The sequence below is a fragment of the Botrytis porri genome (assembly GCF_014898465.1).
Source record: "Botrytis porri strain MUCL 3234 chromosome Unknown BPOR_009, whole genome shotgun sequence".
Lineage (NCBI taxonomy): Eukaryota > Fungi > Ascomycota > Leotiomycetes > Helotiales > Sclerotiniaceae > Botrytis > Botrytis porri.
Window position 1 is genome coordinate 2,111,258 of NW_024066083.1, and position 18,784 is coordinate 2,130,041.

At 43.1% G+C, this 18,784-nt stretch overlaps 3 protein-coding genes across 3 annotated transcripts; 2 read left to right on the top strand and 1 right to left on the bottom strand.

Annotated features, from left to right (window-relative positions):
• Nucleotides 1-1,373: 1,373 nt before the first annotated feature.
• Nucleotides 1,374-3,830, bottom strand: EAF01_007409 (uncharacterized protein; the record flags this gene model as incomplete). Its single annotated transcript, XM_038915664.1, has 1 exon — nucleotides 1,374-3,830. One exon carries the CDS (start codon nucleotides 3,828-3,830, stop codon nucleotides 1,374-1,376), a length of 2,457 nt encoding a protein of 818 aa, XP_038769302.1.
• A 6,866-nt stretch (nucleotides 3,831-10,696) lies between these two features.
• Nucleotides 10,697-13,654, top strand: EAF01_007410 (uncharacterized protein; the record flags this gene model as incomplete). The annotated part of the gene is made up of 2 exons (XM_038915665.1): nucleotides 10,697-11,818; nucleotides 11,912-13,654. 2 exons carry the CDS (start codon nucleotides 10,697-10,699, stop codon nucleotides 13,652-13,654), a joined length of 2,865 nt encoding a protein of 954 aa, XP_038769303.1.
• Nucleotides 13,655-14,584: 930 nt separating this feature from the next.
• On the top strand, nucleotides 14,585-16,174 carry EAF01_007411 (uncharacterized protein; the record flags this gene model as incomplete). The annotated part of the gene is made up of 2 exons (XM_038915666.1): nucleotides 14,585-15,139; nucleotides 15,395-16,174. 2 exons carry the CDS (start codon nucleotides 14,585-14,587, stop codon nucleotides 16,172-16,174), a joined length of 1,335 nt encoding a protein of 444 aa, XP_038769304.1.
• Between the last annotated feature and the right edge of the window lie 2,610 nt (nucleotides 16,175-18,784).

The window sequence follows — 18,784 nt, forward strand, 5'->3', positions numbered from 1 at the left end:
TTCTCTTCTCTTCTCTTCTCTTCTCTTCTCTTCTCTTCTCTTCTCTTCTCTTCTCCTTCTCTTCTCTTCTCTTCTCTTCTCTTCTCTTCTCTTCTCTTCTTCTTCTCTTACCTTGCCTACCAATGCCTTCCAAAGTTATTTGTTTTCATCACATCTCCCTCACCTCCCTCACCTCCCTCACCTCCCTCACCTCCCTCACCTCCCTCATCTCCCTCGTCTCCCTGCCTACCCACTACCCACCTCCTAACCTAGCCCTCACCTTCTACTCTCTACTCCATACCCAACATCTCTAAATCTTACCCACAACCCAAACCATACAGCCTAGCCCTCAAAAAACCAACTCCGCTCATCTCCCATCTCCCATCTCCCATCCTCCCATCCTATCATCCTCCATTCAACAAATAAACAAACAAACAAACATCCACACAGCCCCTCAATCGTTCAACATATTATATTCCATCACATCACATCACCTCACATCACATCACATCACCTCATCACCTCACATCACCTCACCTCACCTCACCTCATCATCTTCCCATCAATCCCTCTCTTATCAACCTCATATACCAACATATACTAACAGACCACACTAGAAGTCCCATCTAAATAATCAATCGATCGATGTGATTCAACATTTCCATCTCCATTTTCATTTCCATGTAGGCTCTCTTATTAATCTTACAAAGTAGATCCACATTCACCCAAATCTCAGTTACGTTCTGCATTTACATACATAGCAGAGGGGTCATCGTGCAAGCTCAGACTGATAGCGCTCACACACAAAAGAATCGCTGGTAGAATCAACAATAATGCACAATATAATCACACGATAGAAGTAAAGAATATATAGCCAGTAAATATCTCTCTTGGGTATATAGTTTTATTCGTAGCCATCCACCCTACAGCGTCAGGCAATTGATACAAAAGGAAGGTTTCCCCTCTTGATTTATTCCCCTCATCATATTGCCTTCGTTGTTCCAAGTCTCAACTAAGTGAGTACCCCATCCCTCCACTCCATCTCTTCCGTACCATCCCTCCACTCCCTTTGAGGACAAAGGGACAATTCATTAAAATCTTACAGCGAGGCGGTAACGATGACCTGCCTACGTATCCAACGCCACGAACTTATGCAAACGCCCTTCCATCTTCGTCCATCATGAGAAAGAAAAAAAAAACCGGCGTATTGCTTATAAATTTGAGAAAAGAGAAAAGAAAAGAAAATAAGAAACGCCGAATGATAATCCAAAATTTGGCATACAACTAAATGTGTACTTATAATGCTTGCGAAATTTGGTATAGATAAAACATCGGTCAAAGACATTATGGTAATATTCTTTTAGTAGGATGAATTCTATGTGCTCTGAAAATGCTCAAAGAAAATCGTCGATAGATCGTGTGATAGTAGCTTCTCCTGTTATAGGTGGACTCCTAGGATCTTGTGCGGGTGGGAGGTTTGGATGAATTGCGACAGTTGGGGGGAAGAACGCTGTTCGCTGGAAATCGAATCCACGTGGAGAGAAGAGGCTGGGTGTTCCACTAGAGGAAGATTCTTGTGGAATACCACGTGCGAAAGCATGCTCGAGGGGATTACGAGTCATCTCAGTGATACGCGGCGACATCATATCAGATTGCGCGTCATCATCATGTGGTCGAGGAGACATCGTGTCAAGCTGCCATTTGTCTTCTTGTGATGGTAATCGATCAACTCTCGGATTAATTTCAAATTTGGTAAAAGGTTCGATGCGTGGAATGTCACCGAATCCGAAGTTAAAACGGCCTAGACGGTCAATTGCGGAATTACAAGCAGAATTTGCCTCTTCCTTGATTTCGGATTCCTTGATTGAGGCGACCTTTGTGATCAAAGGCTCTCTGACGACCGGATCTCTAGGCGGCGAAACGTGAGACGAGTTTGCTCTATTACGGCCCGGGGAAGATGCGGTGTCGAGATCATTTGCAGAGAGCGATTGTCTGTGTCGGGTCAGGCTTTTATTCCTGACAACTGTGTCTTTATTTTGAGCTGCCTGTTTCTCCAGCTTCTTTCTCTCGATAACCTTTTTGAAGTCGTTCAATGAAAAGAGAAGAGACATGTTAGGATTGACCCAGCGTGACTTCGATTGTGCCAAATTGTACGCTTCGTTCGCTGATAAATCTTGGTTGATATACATTCCATATGCAATGATTAAGGTTGCCGATCGGCTAGCACCTTGTTGGCAATGCACCAGAACCTTTTTTCCCTCTTTAGCTCTTGATTCTATAGTTTGGCACAAATCCCACAATTCATCTTGCACATCTGTGTTATGGTCCCAAGGAATATGGATGTACTCGGGAATCTTCATTTCCGAGGTGTTAGGTCGTGGTGTAGATGGAGATGACTCCGCAGAACTCGATTCGGAACCAGCCGGTTGAGTCTCGTAAGCAGTTTGGAAAGAGGAATTGGTTCCAGCTGTGCCAGGTATCTCGGCATATGGATCTACAGAGTTATGCCTGGACGCGGCAGTCATATAGCTAACTCTTTTCTGCTTCTCCTCTTTCTCCTTCTCCCTTTCCTCCAATTTTACCTCGAATGGATTCTTGACTTCCCTCGCGACATTGATCACAACATCAAATTCTGCAGCCTCCTCCATTTTAGGCTCTGAGTATAGATGGATGGTTGGCTCATGCATGAGGATTGGACCGTCAGGATATGATGGAGACTTGCAATCTTCGCCAGTAGGTGGCCTGTCAAATGAATCACCGCCAATAGACATTCCTGGTGCTCGAGTTGCCATCTGAACTCCTGTTGGTGAGGGGGCATCATCTTCATTAATAGTGAATGTATCTCGCGGGGCGCCAGATTCTTTCAATCTCGAGCCTCCAAATCCTCTAGAAGGGTCACCCAATGTCATTCCACCACTAGGACCAAAGCCTGGTGTCGTCATTGAAAGCATTTGCGGCGACGAGACAGAATGTTTCAGGCCTCTTCGTTGCAACATTGACGATGTTCCTTGTCCCATAGATTCCAAAGTCAGGTTGGCGGTTCCAGTATTTAAGCTTAATATACTTGGCTTTTTTCTAGCCTTCAGTGGTGGCGGTTTGATAAACGAAGGGGAAGCCGGTTCCGAGGTGAATTCATCGATGCTTGGTCGAAGATTGAGAGCCAGACTTTTGGGATTCTTCTTCCTTGGCGAAGGTGAAGTCATAGGTCGTTCAATGGTTATTGGCGGCGGCCTTGCATCTACTTCGCCCATCTTTAAATTTTGAAAAGAATCTAGACCAAACGAAGATCCAGTGAATGAAGATAATGGGACGAGTGTGATTGGCGATTCAGGCGAAGAACTTGGTGATGGATCTGATAGCGAAGATGAATCTACTGTAGATACTGTCGTGGTGGGTGAAGAGTCCGTCGAATCGGATGCCTGTGTTGAAGTACTTTCCCGATGTTGATGGGAATGTATCTGAAGTAAGTTGCTATCGGTCTTGACTTCTGAATTTTGATGTAATTGTTGATTGTTATACGGACTAGCCGATAGTTTGGTGTGAGTGCCGTCTAACGAAGAACCATCCATTATGTTCGAATCCATACCATACACTGACATGAATGAAGGTATATGATTCTCGTACATTCGGGGACCAGCTGCTGATGGCATCTTTCGTCTTTCAGAAAGATTGCGACGTTTGACTACTGGAGCCTGCGCCAATGATTCGTGTGTGCTCCGGACTAATTGTATATCCCAATATGTTTTAGATAGTCCACTCAAGTCGGGCGAAGGTGGTGAAGGTGTAATCGCCGTAAAAGACCTTTTCAAAGTCGCATTGTTAGCAATTGCAATGCTTGTTGGACCAGCCATCATCGCTTGTCAAAGAGTACAACAATAAATACAAACGAGATTCTTTTGTTGTTTGTTTAATGATGAGACTATAACCAATGAAGGCAACAATAAGAAAGGGACGCCAGTTTAAAAGAATTAAACAAAAGAAAGGTTATGGAATTCACTCACTCACTTGAAGTTATGAAGCCCTTGAAACGGTTTCCCAATTGAATGACAAACTTCCAGCGAAGGGCCGACGACAAGAACCAACGTCAAACGCGCCTTGATCTTGTATTTTGCGATTGAATATGGAATGGTGCAAGAAGTGATGGTTTAGACAAAGTGATTGGAATGCATACAGCGAATGGTCGTAAGAGAAGAGTTTGAGAACAAAGTAATAATTGCCTCGAGGGGTAACCTAATCTTTGCCTTAGCTAGGTATTGCACGCGAGACGCCGCAGTTATTATTATTCGAAGTTGTATGTGTGTGTGTGTGTGTGCGCGTGTGTGTGCGTGTGTGTGTACCTGAAAGAATAATAGGATAGGTAGGTTTCAATGTATGACCGGGTCAAATGACGAATGACCGATTATAACAGGATATAATGTTATTGTTGGAAAAATGTCAAACTTTCCAAATTGAACCTTTTTGGGGAGGGGAGGGGGGGGAAACAAGATTGAAGGATTGAGAGTTTCGAGAAACGAGGATGTCTCGACAATGTTGGTGGTGGTGGTGGTGGTGGTAGTGGGCAGGGTTGCTGAGCACTAGAATGCTACTAGGTATAGTAAAGGTAGGTAGGTTTGAAAACTAATAAGTCAGCGCACCGTTCTCAGCGAATAAGGGCAATAAAGTGAAATGCAGGGGGTTTAAAAATAGACAGGGCGGGTAAATGTGAACCAATAAAATAATAAAGTAATACAAAGCCAAAGTAAAAAAGATCCCTTACTATGTATGTGTCTGTGTGTGTGTGTGTGTATGTATGTATGTATGTATGCGTGAGTGAGTTTTCTCTCTCTATTGCCTGCAACGATTATAAGAGAGGAGGGTACTTTGTAATAAAGGCGGGTGTACCCAAACCAAGCCTGCCGTCTGCACGAAAGCCGTCAAAGGATGAATGAAGGATAAATTCGAGATTGGATTTGATCGATGTAATTTGATGAGATGAGATGGGCGTTATAAAGTGTGTAACTTTGGAGATGATGTAAATTGCAGATAGATATATATGAATATATATGTATAACCTTTGCAAAGTATATCTTCTTTTATTAATCGAACCAAGTTGAGTAAGTGCGTGAGTGAGTGGTGGAATATCGTATCGAGAAATTATAGAAACTTCCCTTGCGCTCCCAGATTCCACAAGAATCACTCGTGGATAGGATGGATAGACAGACGGATAAATCAATGTAAGAGTTACTTGATCTGGTCAAGAACAGATGAAGGGAACAGATTGTATTTATTGCTTGCCGTGGGGTATCTCAAAGAGGGCTGGTATCTCGTCTGGGGTACCTGAAGGGGAAGTTCAGACTGTAGGAATGAAATCGTTTGAAGGTTGAGATGAGAGTAATCGCTTTATTTATTTTAATCCTCGAGATTGGAGAATTCCTTCTCTCTTTGCGCCTGGTGGAGATGCTTTGTTTTGAATAGAAGATCCTCAACCCTTTCGACGATAATCTCGAATAGAATATCTGATGCTGAGAATTCAGCACAAGTTCAATGTCAATGTCAATTTCGATGAAAGTGAAAACAAAGTCGTCCTCTTTGAAATCTGATGCGCCAAATGTATTGTTTGCGCCTCCACGGATGGATGGATTGATTGATTGATCGACCGATCGATTGAAGGGGCCTGCAAGCTGATGGTAGCTAGATAGCTAGGTACCTCTCTATCTATGTATGCGTGTTTGGGGTTGTAGGACGAGATTCGAGAACAAAGGAATGGCCGCGGCTTTTCCGTCGCAAAGAGAATTCGATCGAGTCCTCGAAGAAAATCTTAAGGAAAGATGGCAAAAAGGTGAGAAGCGGAGAAGAATGATGTCAGATGATGAAAATCATAATGTTAAAATGGTGAAATAGAGAGAGAGAGAGAGAGAGAGAGAGAGAGAGAGAAGAGGTAGGGAAGAAGATGTACTGGTAGAATGAGATGATATCAAAGTATGGAATTTTGGCGTAGGTAGGGTGTGTAAGAACACAGTTAATGGGTATAAGAGAAGAAAGCTTTGGGGGGGGAGAAACATAAAATGAAAGTAAAATAAGTCACAGAGACAGACAGAGAGAGAGAGGCTTGGAAAGAGAGAAAAAAAAAAGCCAAATCAAAGCTACAAAATTGACAATTCGGTGCATAGAAAAAACAACCTGGAACCCGCTTCATCACTTCATGGCTTGTTGTCCAGTCCAGGCAAATGGGTCAAGTGGAATACTGAAATACTGATTCGATGGCCTCAGGATTTTCACACTGCACACTGCACACTGCACACTACACACTACACACTACACACTGCACACTGCACCACTACCCAGATACCGTACCCAGATACTCAGATACCCAGATATCCAGTCCTTACCCAGCCAGTGCTTGCTCCGTACCCAGCACTTACTTTATACGCGTTGCCAAAATAGATTTAATCACTTTTTGTCTCTCCAGTTTAATTGGTCCTAAACATCCATGATGAATACATGAAACAAACTATGAATATCCCGATGCCACGCCAATAGAATTGATGAGAGAGAGAGAAGAAAGAGAAAGAAAGAAAGAGAGAAAGAAAAAAAAAGTAGAAATGATTGATCACGGAAGAGGTATCAAGGATAATCATGCATCATCAAGCTTTATTATGGATTATCAAGGGTCAATTGCATTTGCTTTGATGCTCTAATAGGTCATATCACCGCCCTTCCCCTCCCTCCAAGCTCACATTACTGTCATATAACCTGACATGATTAATCCTCGTTCTCTGTCTTCAAGGCAAAAGGGGAAACAAAGAGAGAGAGAGAGAGAGATAGATGATTGAGGCTCAGTGTGGCTGGGTTAATTTAGTCTTCCTTGGGTACACACAGTGCACCTACTCCTTGACTGGTGCTGGGACGTACGTACATTAAGTGATTTGTCCTTGTCCTGTATGTCCATCTCCAAGTCCAAGAGGACGAAGATTCGTGAATGAAAGAAGAAAATGTCAGGGTTTCTCCTCTCGCTCCCGAATCCTATTTCTGGGTCATATCCAATTTGTCGCCTCCCAGCATTGCGGGGGATGAGATTGATTTTTCGACATGGCTATCCCATATTCATCTCACACCAAAGCATGATCCAGGTCATTGCATTTCAGAACACCCCACATAGAAAATCTCATTTCAACGGGTGGTAACGAATTGCGAAACTACGGGACGACGAGACTGCGAGTACGAACACAATCCCAGAGAACTATGGGAGCTGCCGTGTAGACATTGACACTTGGAAGACCTTTTCAAGAAATACGAGACGCTTGAGCAAGGAATTCGACAAGTACATACGACTAGTTCGGCCTTGGAGCCGATCGAACTGCTGAAAAGTATGTCTGCTTCATGATATACTTTTCGCTATCGATCCGAGCGAGGCATGAAGATTGAGACAGCAACCCCAAAGTTACATAGTACAGCTTTTCATCCCCCGAGTTCATCTCATCTCATCCTTTCTTCCCAACTATCGAAGCTTTGTTCATATAAAGGTCTTCTTCGTCTTCTTCAGGGGACTCGCTCGAATGCAAGAGGTAAGATAAATATAGATATGGCCAAAGAAAAGAGAAAGTGGAAGAAGGTGGAGAATCTTCACCGTTATGCTAATGAAGTATTGATCATGTTCAAGGACGACCCTGAAGAAGACTTGTGTGGCAGCTTGTTATGTAAAAAGACCATGTTTTGGTACGTACCATGCAAATGCAGGTAGTCGACGTTTTTAAAACCTCGGTCTTATATTTCATCATGGACAAACGGGGGGAAACTCAATTCGCATCCTTATCCTAGGGTTTCGATGTAGTCTCATAAGTCTCACATTATTTTGTTACAGAGAAAGAGACTCAGCCGCGATCTACGTACCTGCTATCCACAACTCGAATCGCCTTAAACACCAGTCAATACTTCACTAAGCCGAAGTTGGGACGAACATCCAGCTAGGTAGCTCTCTATCGGTGGGAAGTGGGAACGATGGATTCCACGAGAAACCTGAAGACTGGTGATAAAAGCATATATCTGATGGACCTTAAGACAACCGTTCCATCTGCGAGACGAGATTCAATACCCATTTGGCCAGACCAAATTACGCCCTCCGCATCCAGGTCACCTTTTTGGGGGTCAATACTCACTTTGCCCTCGTGGTTCTGGGACATCAATGGGTCCTTGCCCCTGAATGTACATGCAGTACATCATATTACGGCCCACAACTGCTGCAACAATTTGAGAAATTTTCAAGTATCCCCGACACTTTTTAATGAGAGATTCTAAATAGAGTTTGGATAATTCATTGGATAGTCAAAACTAATCATTGTCCACTCATCAAATATACATAAGAACTGACACCAAGTAAAACATAGTGCTTCGTACATCTTTCATATCATTATGTCTTTCAAGTTCAAGTCGATCAATCCATTGAATACTGGCTCAACCCTTCGAACGAATTGAAGCCCTCTTCATACATTCGTGTGGCCGATTTTAAGGTTAAGAGGCTCTCTACAGTACGGGAAGAAAGTTTATTTGATTACCTAGTATATCCCACACAATCTATCTCAACCGGTTGATTCGAAATTTCTTCCGATCTTCGGCAGTCAATTCTTTGACCATTGGTATTCACAACCAGCTTGTCAGCCATTCAGCTATTCGGCCACTCAGCTATTCAACCATTCAAAGGATCTGACTTGCAGTTGACGCTGTACGATACTACAACATTTCCTTGACACCCGAAGCCTTGCAGAGCCACAGCTGCGAGTAGGGTTATAGAGCAGGTCTCGAACCATGACATCTGCTCTGTACAATTATACACCTCGTACACAAGAACACAAGATACAAGTTGTTACATGATTCGAGCTCCTCGTACCTACCCACCCACCCACCGAGAGTCACAATAATAATGAAAAGCTATTTTTGAAAGTGGACTCCCAGTACAGGTACAGGAGCGGAATGATGGTACAGGATGATACAAATTATTTCTCCGCTTGGCAGTGGCCACAGCCCGAGCTAGGCCCTGAGGGTTCACACCTGCTCCATGCGAGTGGCGACTTGTCGATTTGTCGTGCTTCCCCTCACCATATTAATGTCTCACCCAATGTGAAGATGCAAATAACATGTGCTCTCAACTTGATTCCGGAAATCGTTGTCATCAGGCTTTTGGTCAATCGAGATACGTTATCTAATCCGTTCAGTCAGATACGACACGATACGATGTGATGTGATGTGATGTGATGCGATTCTTATTATGATTCATCATCTCAAAATGACCAGCTTCTGCATTTCTCATCAAACATATCGATCCGTCGATATGCACGTTTCTCGCGTAGAGCACGATCGATGCAGTGAGAGGTCATGGTGGATAAGTAATTTACTAGTTACATGCGTCAGGTGGAAAGAGAGGGTCAAGCTTCCAAAACCAAGAGCGTGAGAGGCTCGGTCTTCTTCGAATCAAAAGACCGTAGAAGGTGTCGAATGTGTGAGAACATTTCAATTGTACACCCTCTACTGCATCTGCATGAAGATTAATGTCATGCTCCACCTACTAAGGTAGTCGTCATTGCCAGTATCTTAATATGACTTCAGATAAGAATCACGCTTTGACGACCACATATAGGGGGATGTCTAGGTAGGGCTACCAATTTCTAGGAATCAGCTGGGATGTTAAATGTTCATCCATGAGGAAGAGAGAAAGGGGGAGAGATCTACCCATCCTCTGTAAAAATAAAAATAAAAATCCAAAATCATATCCAGCGCAAAAGTCGCTACAAAAAGGATGTGAAGGTGTCGGAAGCCCTAATGCGAGTGCTGAGATGGAAATTACGGTGGATTGCATTTTGACAGGGCCATTTATGCGATGCAGCACCGCAAAAACCTTCGACGCGATTAATGAGTGTGTATGATTGATTGATTGAAACACAATGAAATCCCGAGAGGAAACGTGAGAACTGTCATAAAGGAAACAAGCATTCGTAGATAAAAGAAATATACGAAGGTGCACCAAGTACCTGAGTAGAGAAGCAGTCGTTACAGATATGGATAGAGGAAACCAACCACACAGCCGAATACATAGATGTAGACGTTCTCGTTGTGTATTCTCTTTGCTCGTATTGTATATATTCATTCTCTTCATAAGAAATTCGTTGTGTGTGTGTGCATGTGTATGTGTGTGTGAGTGTGTGTATATATATATATGTATGTATGTGTGAATGTACATGTAGTTAAGTATATATACACCATTGTCAAGTAAGAAAAGCAATCTCACAGGATACATGAATCCGTTATCAATTCTCCAATTATTCTCGTCTATCCAATACCATTCGCATATTTATTTACTTTTTTGGTTATGGGGCCCAGCTCTCCACCTCCTCGTTATTAAATCTTGATACTGCGGGTATGGATCAATGGAGCAATGGATGCAGCTACTTTGTGCATTAGGAGCGAGCATAGCTACCCTACCATTTTACCCTTTACCCAGTGGTGCTCAGATCTCCTGGGACGACGGAACCTGACAAGTGTGAACCTAAGCAGAAGATGTGAGAGGAACCTGGTTGTGTGATTTTATTTTTTCCTTTCCTCTTTCACATTTTAACACTGACATTGACATTGACAGTGAGTGAGTGACATTCACACACATACACACATACATCCATTTTTATTCCTTTTTATTTCTCTCTCCCCTCTGCTCGCTTGGACTTGATATGTTGACCTATTTTTATTCAAGATGTCACAAGTCCCGCAGTCACCAACTACTACTACTACTACCACAAAGTCAAAACCCAGACCTCTGTCATTTCATTCCCATAGAGTCGTTCATAACTCCTCCAAACTCCCCAGAGTACATGATGCGCCCGAGATAGTCACACAAATACCAACCGCATCCAAAACCAAACCATATCATCGTTCAACATTATCACAACCATCAGCTGAGTCCTGTATGGCGGCGGTTGGAAATACTTCTACTTCTACTTCTACTCTCACCACAAATCCCAATACCAATACCAATACCAATATCAATTCCAATCCCAATCCAAATCCCAACATGAATCCCGCAGGTGGTGGTGCTGAGCAGCTAAGCAACAAAAACAGCAACCATAATCATAGTCATCTAAATCTGAAACTTAAATCTTCTAGTTTTGATTTAAAATTCACGGGAAACCATTCGACTATTGCGACCCCCTTTAGTCCAACAAATCAGAATAGTAATAATAATAAGAAAGAACCATTTCGTACCCGAATATTGAGTTCATTCACTGGCAGTCCGGTCAGAGCAGCTTCACCTAAATCAGCATCATCGCGTCGAACATTATCTTATCCTACGCCAACGCCAAACAAACCTTCAGCCACGACTATTACTTCCACCAAACTTCAACACGAAACAACTTCAGGGATTGGCACCTCTGAGAAAAAAGCAAGGAACGTGTTAACGAACGCCAATGGAAAGAATGGAATAACGGCTGAAGTCGCAAAAGAAACTACTCCGACCATGTTATCCCAAGGCGCATCATATATCTCACAAACAACAAATTGGATTGCGGATCAATCTCATTTGGATCAATCTCCCTCTCCTTCAACATCTTATGCACCTCAAATATCATTGGAGAATAAACCATCACGACCTGTAGCCTTACCGCCAAGGGGTATCACAATCAACAAAAGAATGGAACCAGATCTAGCTGAGAGGGAATCTGCATTGAGGAGTTTAGAGGGGCGGAATCCTCGGAGAGATTCACCAGACGAACGAAACTCCGATGAAGCGGATTTATTCTTACAGGTTGCGCAAGAGGAAGATGATTTGAATCGCCAAAAGAACCTTCCAACCTTGAGTAGATTAGATTCCAAAAAGGTAATTATATTCTTATCTTTTCCTATCTTTGCGATTCCAGCTCGCATCAGTATAGTTACCATGACGGGCTTGAGATATCTAACTCATCAATAGTCTCGTATTGGCATGCGCCAATCTCTCCCTGCTCCTATCTTTCGTGCTTCATATCTTCGTCGTGAACCTGAGCAAGAAACAGCCCCTACAATTCGTTACGCAGAGGACGCGGAAAGTTTACCACGACTATCAGGGGATAATTCATTCGTAAGGAGAGGGCCTCCTTCAGCGATCTCGACTTCGAACGAGCAAAGGAAGCGACCATTTGCAGCCACATCGCTGTCGACCCCTACAACTCCACGAACAAATAACCGAGAAGCCGATTCCGAACCACAACCATATGCTGGACGAAGGCCATCTATACAGGACCGAACAATCACTGCATACCGACAATCAAACTTGTCCAATTCGTATTCCGTTCCCCGAACCACTGCTTATCATTCTTCTCCACTTGTTGCGCAACCGATGGAGATCAGCGATCAACATGAAACACAGCGTGTAACAGAAGGCACTGCATCGACCGTGTCCACCACTGCACCTTCAACCGTTTGGGACGAATTAGATGATCTAAAATCGCGCATACACAGATTGGAATTGACGGGGAAATTGCCTACCACATCTGGTGCAGCAGTCTCGCGAGCCACCCATGAGCGTCCTCCAACTGCAACCACAACGGAAACTACCATGTCAACATCACCTAAACGTGGACGAGGTAACAGCATATCACCTACTGAAGCTCCTACTGTGGATATGTCTAAAGCGGAAAATCATCCTCTCCTACGGTCTGCATTAATGAATTCTAAGCCTTTATTGGATCCCGAAATTTACAAGTCTTTGGAGGCTTCAGCAAATGATGCCTTGGCAATCTCTGCTATGATGGGAACTTCTGGTCAACCTGGCCCTATATCAAGTTCCCAATCAGTCATTGGTGGACCACAATCTAACATTTCTGATCGACAAGTTCGTCGGAAAGCAGACAGTCTGTGTCGCAGCTTAACGGAGCTTTGTCTTTCATTGTCGGAAAGAAGATCAAACGATCCCGATACTACACTTACACAGATCCGACAAAATAGTCATGGTCAAGATACTGAAGTTCAACAGAGTATCGAGCCTGTCAGTCCAAGGCAACTGCCTTCTGGTGACGTAGCAAGGTTAAAAGCAAGCCCAAGATCCTATAGTCGTCTCGAAGCCCGACGAAGCAGCCTTCTCGCAACAACTGCGTTGCCAACCCTAAGATATCCACCACCTGAGAATACAACACCACAAAGTTTAGCTGCAGGACGTCGCACATCTTTATTACTTCGTAACCGACGCGCTGAAACCGAAGATCCTCAAGAAACTGTTGAGGCCCGATTTCGAGCACCTTCAAGGGCCAAGACAGAACTTGGACGCAGGGGGGAGATTCCACGAGACGAATTATCACGACATCCCCTACCCGACGACGATCCTAGATCTGGCGCAATCTCGTCATCATTAGCACTCAGGAGATCTCATACTACAGCCCTCAGTCCTAATAGGGTACCACAATCTTCTTTACTTACCCAATCGACCCCCAGCAGAAGATATTATGAACGAACACCAGAAAGGGAAATTATTATAAACTCAAGCACGGGTGGCAGTGGCCGAAGATATCTTGAGCGAACTCCAGAGAGAGACACTACAAGCCTTTCAGGAAGATTGGCAGAAGAACGTGGGCAAAGAAAGGTTTCTGCCCCTTTGACTTTTGCCGCCAGAAGCAGAGCTGGTAGCCTTATGAGAAGTAGGGAACCATTGGGTCCTTCGCAACATGGTGCTTATCAATAGATTTCATTTATGTTCTCATTTGTACAAAGAAAATTTGGAGTTCTTTACGGTTTCTTTTCAACGCTTTTGCGAACAGGATTATTAGGGGGAGGATTTCTTACATTATTTTTGATTTTATCACCATAGGGAGAGAAACATTTTTTCAAGATACCCTGGGTACATACGATGGCACGATTAGAGAGAGGGGTTTGAGGATTACATATCAGCGAGAGGGTTGAGGGCATACTCTCTAGGTACATATTGCTGCTTGTCTTGGGCGTGCGGCTTTTTCAGCCTAGGCTTGCGGAATTTTTTGGTTGCTTGCTTTATGTGTTTATACAATCACTTTGAATTGTTGCTGGATATGGCTATTCGATTGGAATTCCACTTTGGCATATAAGGAGATGGATCCAGGTGGACTGGGAGTCTGGGATTGGAGGTGATAGGTGATAGGTGTCCATTTATGAATGTATTATATTTTTATTCACTAGCGATAAATAAATGTAGAGAGAGGCTTTTTTTTTGGTCAAGACATTATGTTGATAGTATTGTAGTATTGCTTTTTAAATGGTGATTGTGATGGTGAGATAGGATTCATTGTGCATATATTTTGATAATGAAACAAAGCCTATAGATAAATCATCTTAAGATCAACCCAAATGGATAAACCTTGTCTAATCGATAGTATTCACTTCAAAAATATTACACTCTCTAAATCTATTGAATCATAAATACCAATATAATCAAATCAAATCACATCAATCTCATCCCATCTCACCTCGCCGATGACTCTTCCCCTCCTTCCTTCTTACTATTGTATGCCTACCTTCCGTTGGTAAGCGAACCCATCTATTTCTACCTACATAAATTTACCCCACTACATGCACACAGCCTTTTCACCAATCCATGACCTTTCTTTACCTTACTCAACTCACGCCTTGAAAATAATTGATGTACAAGTCTTTTCTGCGCGTCAAGATTTCTAGGACCTTGGGAATTGGGAAAGGAATTCACGGAGAGAAAGATAGGTGCTCTGAAGCGGGGAAGACTGGGTTGAAGAATCAAAATCGGAGTCAGATAAGAAATAAATCTTGTGATCTTGGTCTTGATTTTGGGGTGCGTGATCGTGGAGTTATTGGGGTTTATACGCATACGGTTTCCCAGAGAGAAAGAGATAGAGGTAGAGAGGGAGTGAGAGAGAGACATAAGAGAGGGGAAAGAGAGAATCTCACAGCCATGGAAAATATAAGTGCACTGGATACGGCGAGGTTGGCGGGAGAAGGAGATACTGTGGATATGGGAGGTGGGAATGCGAGGGGTGGAAAAGGAGGACGGGGAGGGAGAGGAAAGGGAAGAGCTGCTGGTGGTAGTGGTGGTGACCGGGGTGGCAATGAAAAAAATAGAGAAATGCTTATTAGTAAGGCGTTGTCGAAGTTGTTGAGACATGCGGCGGAGAGTGAGGGGGTGAAGTTGGATGGAGAGGGGTTTGCGAGGTTGGATTTGGTGGTGAGTTTTTTTCTTTTCTTCTTTTTTTTAGTTCTTGTGTTCTTTTACTTGTGGTTTGGTTACTTGGTTGGCTGGCTATTGGGGGGAGAGGTTGTTAGGAAGGGTTGAAGGGGGGAATTGGAATGTATATAGTATGGATGGGTGTATGAGAAGAATGAGAGAAGACGAAGGGAATCACGTGGACATACTCATTTTCCATTAACATATCATATCACACATATTTTCAATGAACCCAACAGCTCACAACTCTCACAGATGCAATGGCCTCGTCTCAAATCTCTCAAACCGACCTTTGCCGATATCCGCACCGCCGTCACCAATAATGCCAAACAGCGTTTCTCTATGAAACCCAATCCATCGCTTCCAGAACCGCCTTCTCCTTCTTCTGAAAATCCAGAAGATTGGATGATCCGTGCTAATCAGGGTCATTCCATCGCGATTGATTCCGCGGCGCTACTGGTCCCCATCACGCTCGAAGCGGGGAATGTACCGGAAATATGTGTGCATGGGACATATTTTGCTTTTTACGAGGAGATTTTAAAAAGTGGAGGATTGAAGAAGATGGGAAGGAATCATGTACATTTTGGAACGGGTATTCCAGAAGATGGGGGAGTAGTGAGTGGAATGAGAGGAGATGCGGAGGTGTTGATTTATGTGGATGTGAAGAGGTGTTTGGAGGAGGAACCGCAGATGAAGTGGTGGGTTAGTGAGAATGGGGTGGTTTTGACGGAGGGGGATGAAGAAGGGGTGGTGGGAACGAGGTTTTGGAAGAAGGTTGTGGGGAGGAGGGAGGGGGGTTTGTTGTGGGAGGATGGAGTGAAGGTGGCGGATTTGGAGGAGGGGTTGAGGAATAGGAATGCTCCGATGGGGAAGGGTGGGAGGGGAGGTGAAGGTGGAGGTAGAGGTAGAGGTGGAAGGGGTGGGGGAAGAGGAAGAGGAAAGGAAGGGAGGGGTGGAAGAGGTGGCGGTAGAGGAGGGAAAATTTTGGAGGGAAATACGAAGAGTAGTGTTGAAGAAACAAAACCTGTAGAGTAAACTTAAAGAGATTATTCTATATTGAATAAATTCAACACAACTCCAGAGTTTATATACAGATTCATTTTTCAGCTCCCTCATTTGATAATAGTATATATGATGGTGCGATCACACTAACAATAGTAATGACAGCTTACAATATTACATTACTGACAACTTCTATAAAAGTCATCCACCCTCTTCGCTATTATACATAATGACATAGTATTCCCTCAGTATCTCTCCTCTTGTTCATCCTTGAAAGAATTCCTCACTCTTCATCTCCTTTCCTCACTCTCCTCTCTCTCTTACTCCCCTTTTTCCTTTACCCTTCCTATTCTCTGCCTTGCTTTTTATTTTGTCCCTCTTCTCTCGTTCCCTTTTCTCCCTCACACTCTTTTTTTAATATACTTCTCATTTCATCTATCATACTCTCTTCCCTTTCCCTCTTGAATTAATAAAATAATAGAATATGTCCCTCTTCTTTCTCTCTTCTCCTTTCTTCTAACTTTAAAATAATAAAATGTTAGGGTATATTAGGGTACATTCCCTTCTGTGTTCTTCTTCTGTATTCTTCTTCTATATCTCCCTCCTATAATCATTCTATATTCCTCTCTTAGTTCCCTCTTCTATCCACCCGTCACCTCTTACCTCCCATCCAGATACTATATTCCTCTCTCACTTCTACCTCCTATCTCTCTCCCTCATCTATCATTCTCCCTCACTCTCCCATACACACCCTCGCACCTCTCCTTTCCCACGCCCAGGAGATACCATACTATATCAACACCACAATCGCAACCCTCAAACCCTAAATAACAGATCCGTTCCAAAGCGAAGTAAAGAAGTGAAGCTCTGGAAAGGTAAATGGAAAATGAGGAAACTATCTGTCCACATCCACATACAGACATGTGAATATATCCACATTGAATTCAAATTCAAATCCCAATCCAAATTCAAATCCCAAATATAACTCCCCAGTACATCATGTATTCTACGCATGCATACACAACAACAAGAACCGTATCACATTGCATAGCATCGTATCTCATCCCAAGCTACAAATCATCAAAACAATAATAATAGTGACAAAAACTTAACTCTGGCGTCGCTTGATATGTATGTATATATCTAAATATTTAGAATCTCTTACATTGAATACTAAAGGTTAGAATATCTATTTAGTATTTGACATTTGATATGGTGATGGGATTTATTGGGGTTTATGAGATTTATTAGAGTTTGTGTGGGATATGAATAGAGCATTGGTTTTTGAATGACATAGAGCGGTATGTGCTCGTGTGAGGTATAAGATGGGAAACGATAGGGTCAATTAGCTCCCCTCTAATAAAGGGAGTGAAACGCCTCAAAATAGAAGAATTCGGCAGAAATTCAAGGTGTTTGATGAATAATCCATTGATTGAGCGAATCAAACAACTCTGGTGGTTTCCGCAACCCCCTAACCCACGATGAGCTTAAATAATTTATCCTTGCTAGCGTATGGCCAATTTTTTCAAAAGAATACGGTAGATAGTCAAGAACACGATGAGACAATATAGTGTAGCAGTCAATATTCGAAGACTGTACTAGTACTCAACTTTGCTTCCTGAATAACTCGAGCTGGTATGCGATTATTAGTCTTATCATTATGTATGTATATATATATATACAATATCCTCAAATCCACCCATCTACCCATCACAACTTCCTTCTTTCTCTCATCCCCTCCTCCCTCCTCCCTCCTCCCTCGCCCTCCGTTCCCTCCACCTCCACCACAAACTCCCATCACCTCCCAAAACCAACTCCACTCCCCTCCCTTAACCAACAAAAACCCAAGCACCAAGCACCATCCATCCCCTCTCGACACCCTTTCAAAAATCGCTCAAATTTCATCTCCGACTAAACATCTATAAATATCCCCAAGAAACTACTCCCCCTTCCATAAACATACCGATTCCCAGTACAAACTTTCGATAAACCATCCTAGATCGCAATCATCCGATTCTCCATCGTATATCAATGGTGAAACAACTCTACTCGCTACCTCTAAGCCTCGCTTTGACGAATGATAGATTGCGAGAGAGCTTATATGCAGCTTGGTAATATGAAATTCTACAGCACAGACCTGATGATTGTGAGGACGGCAGGGTAGACACAAGTGGATGCAAGCGAATGAAAGACAAGATTGGGCAATGAAGAACGCATGGAGGTGTGTATGGTAGGCGAATGGACAGAAATTCGAGGGAAAGCTATGGTGGCGATAGCAGTGGTGATAATGCATAAACCACCAGGAGTCACAGAAAACAAGAGACAAAATGTCAAAGCGGTGCATGTCAACATCCGTTATCCCAAGGGTGATTTTCTATCCAATGAGGCTCCAAAAACAAATCTAGTTAGAAGTATCTCATAATTCGATCAAGATGAAGATTTCGACGCGTCAAATCAGATCCCCAATTTCATTCATCTCCAATTCAGGGTCCTATCAAACCCACACTCCCCACAGCATTTTATCCCTAAAACATTTGTCACTAAAGTAGAAATGACACTAGTTGCCGATCATTAACCTCACCGGACTTTGAATTATGCTTGCCGACTTGATTCAAAAGTGTTGATCATTGCGTCACGGTCTTA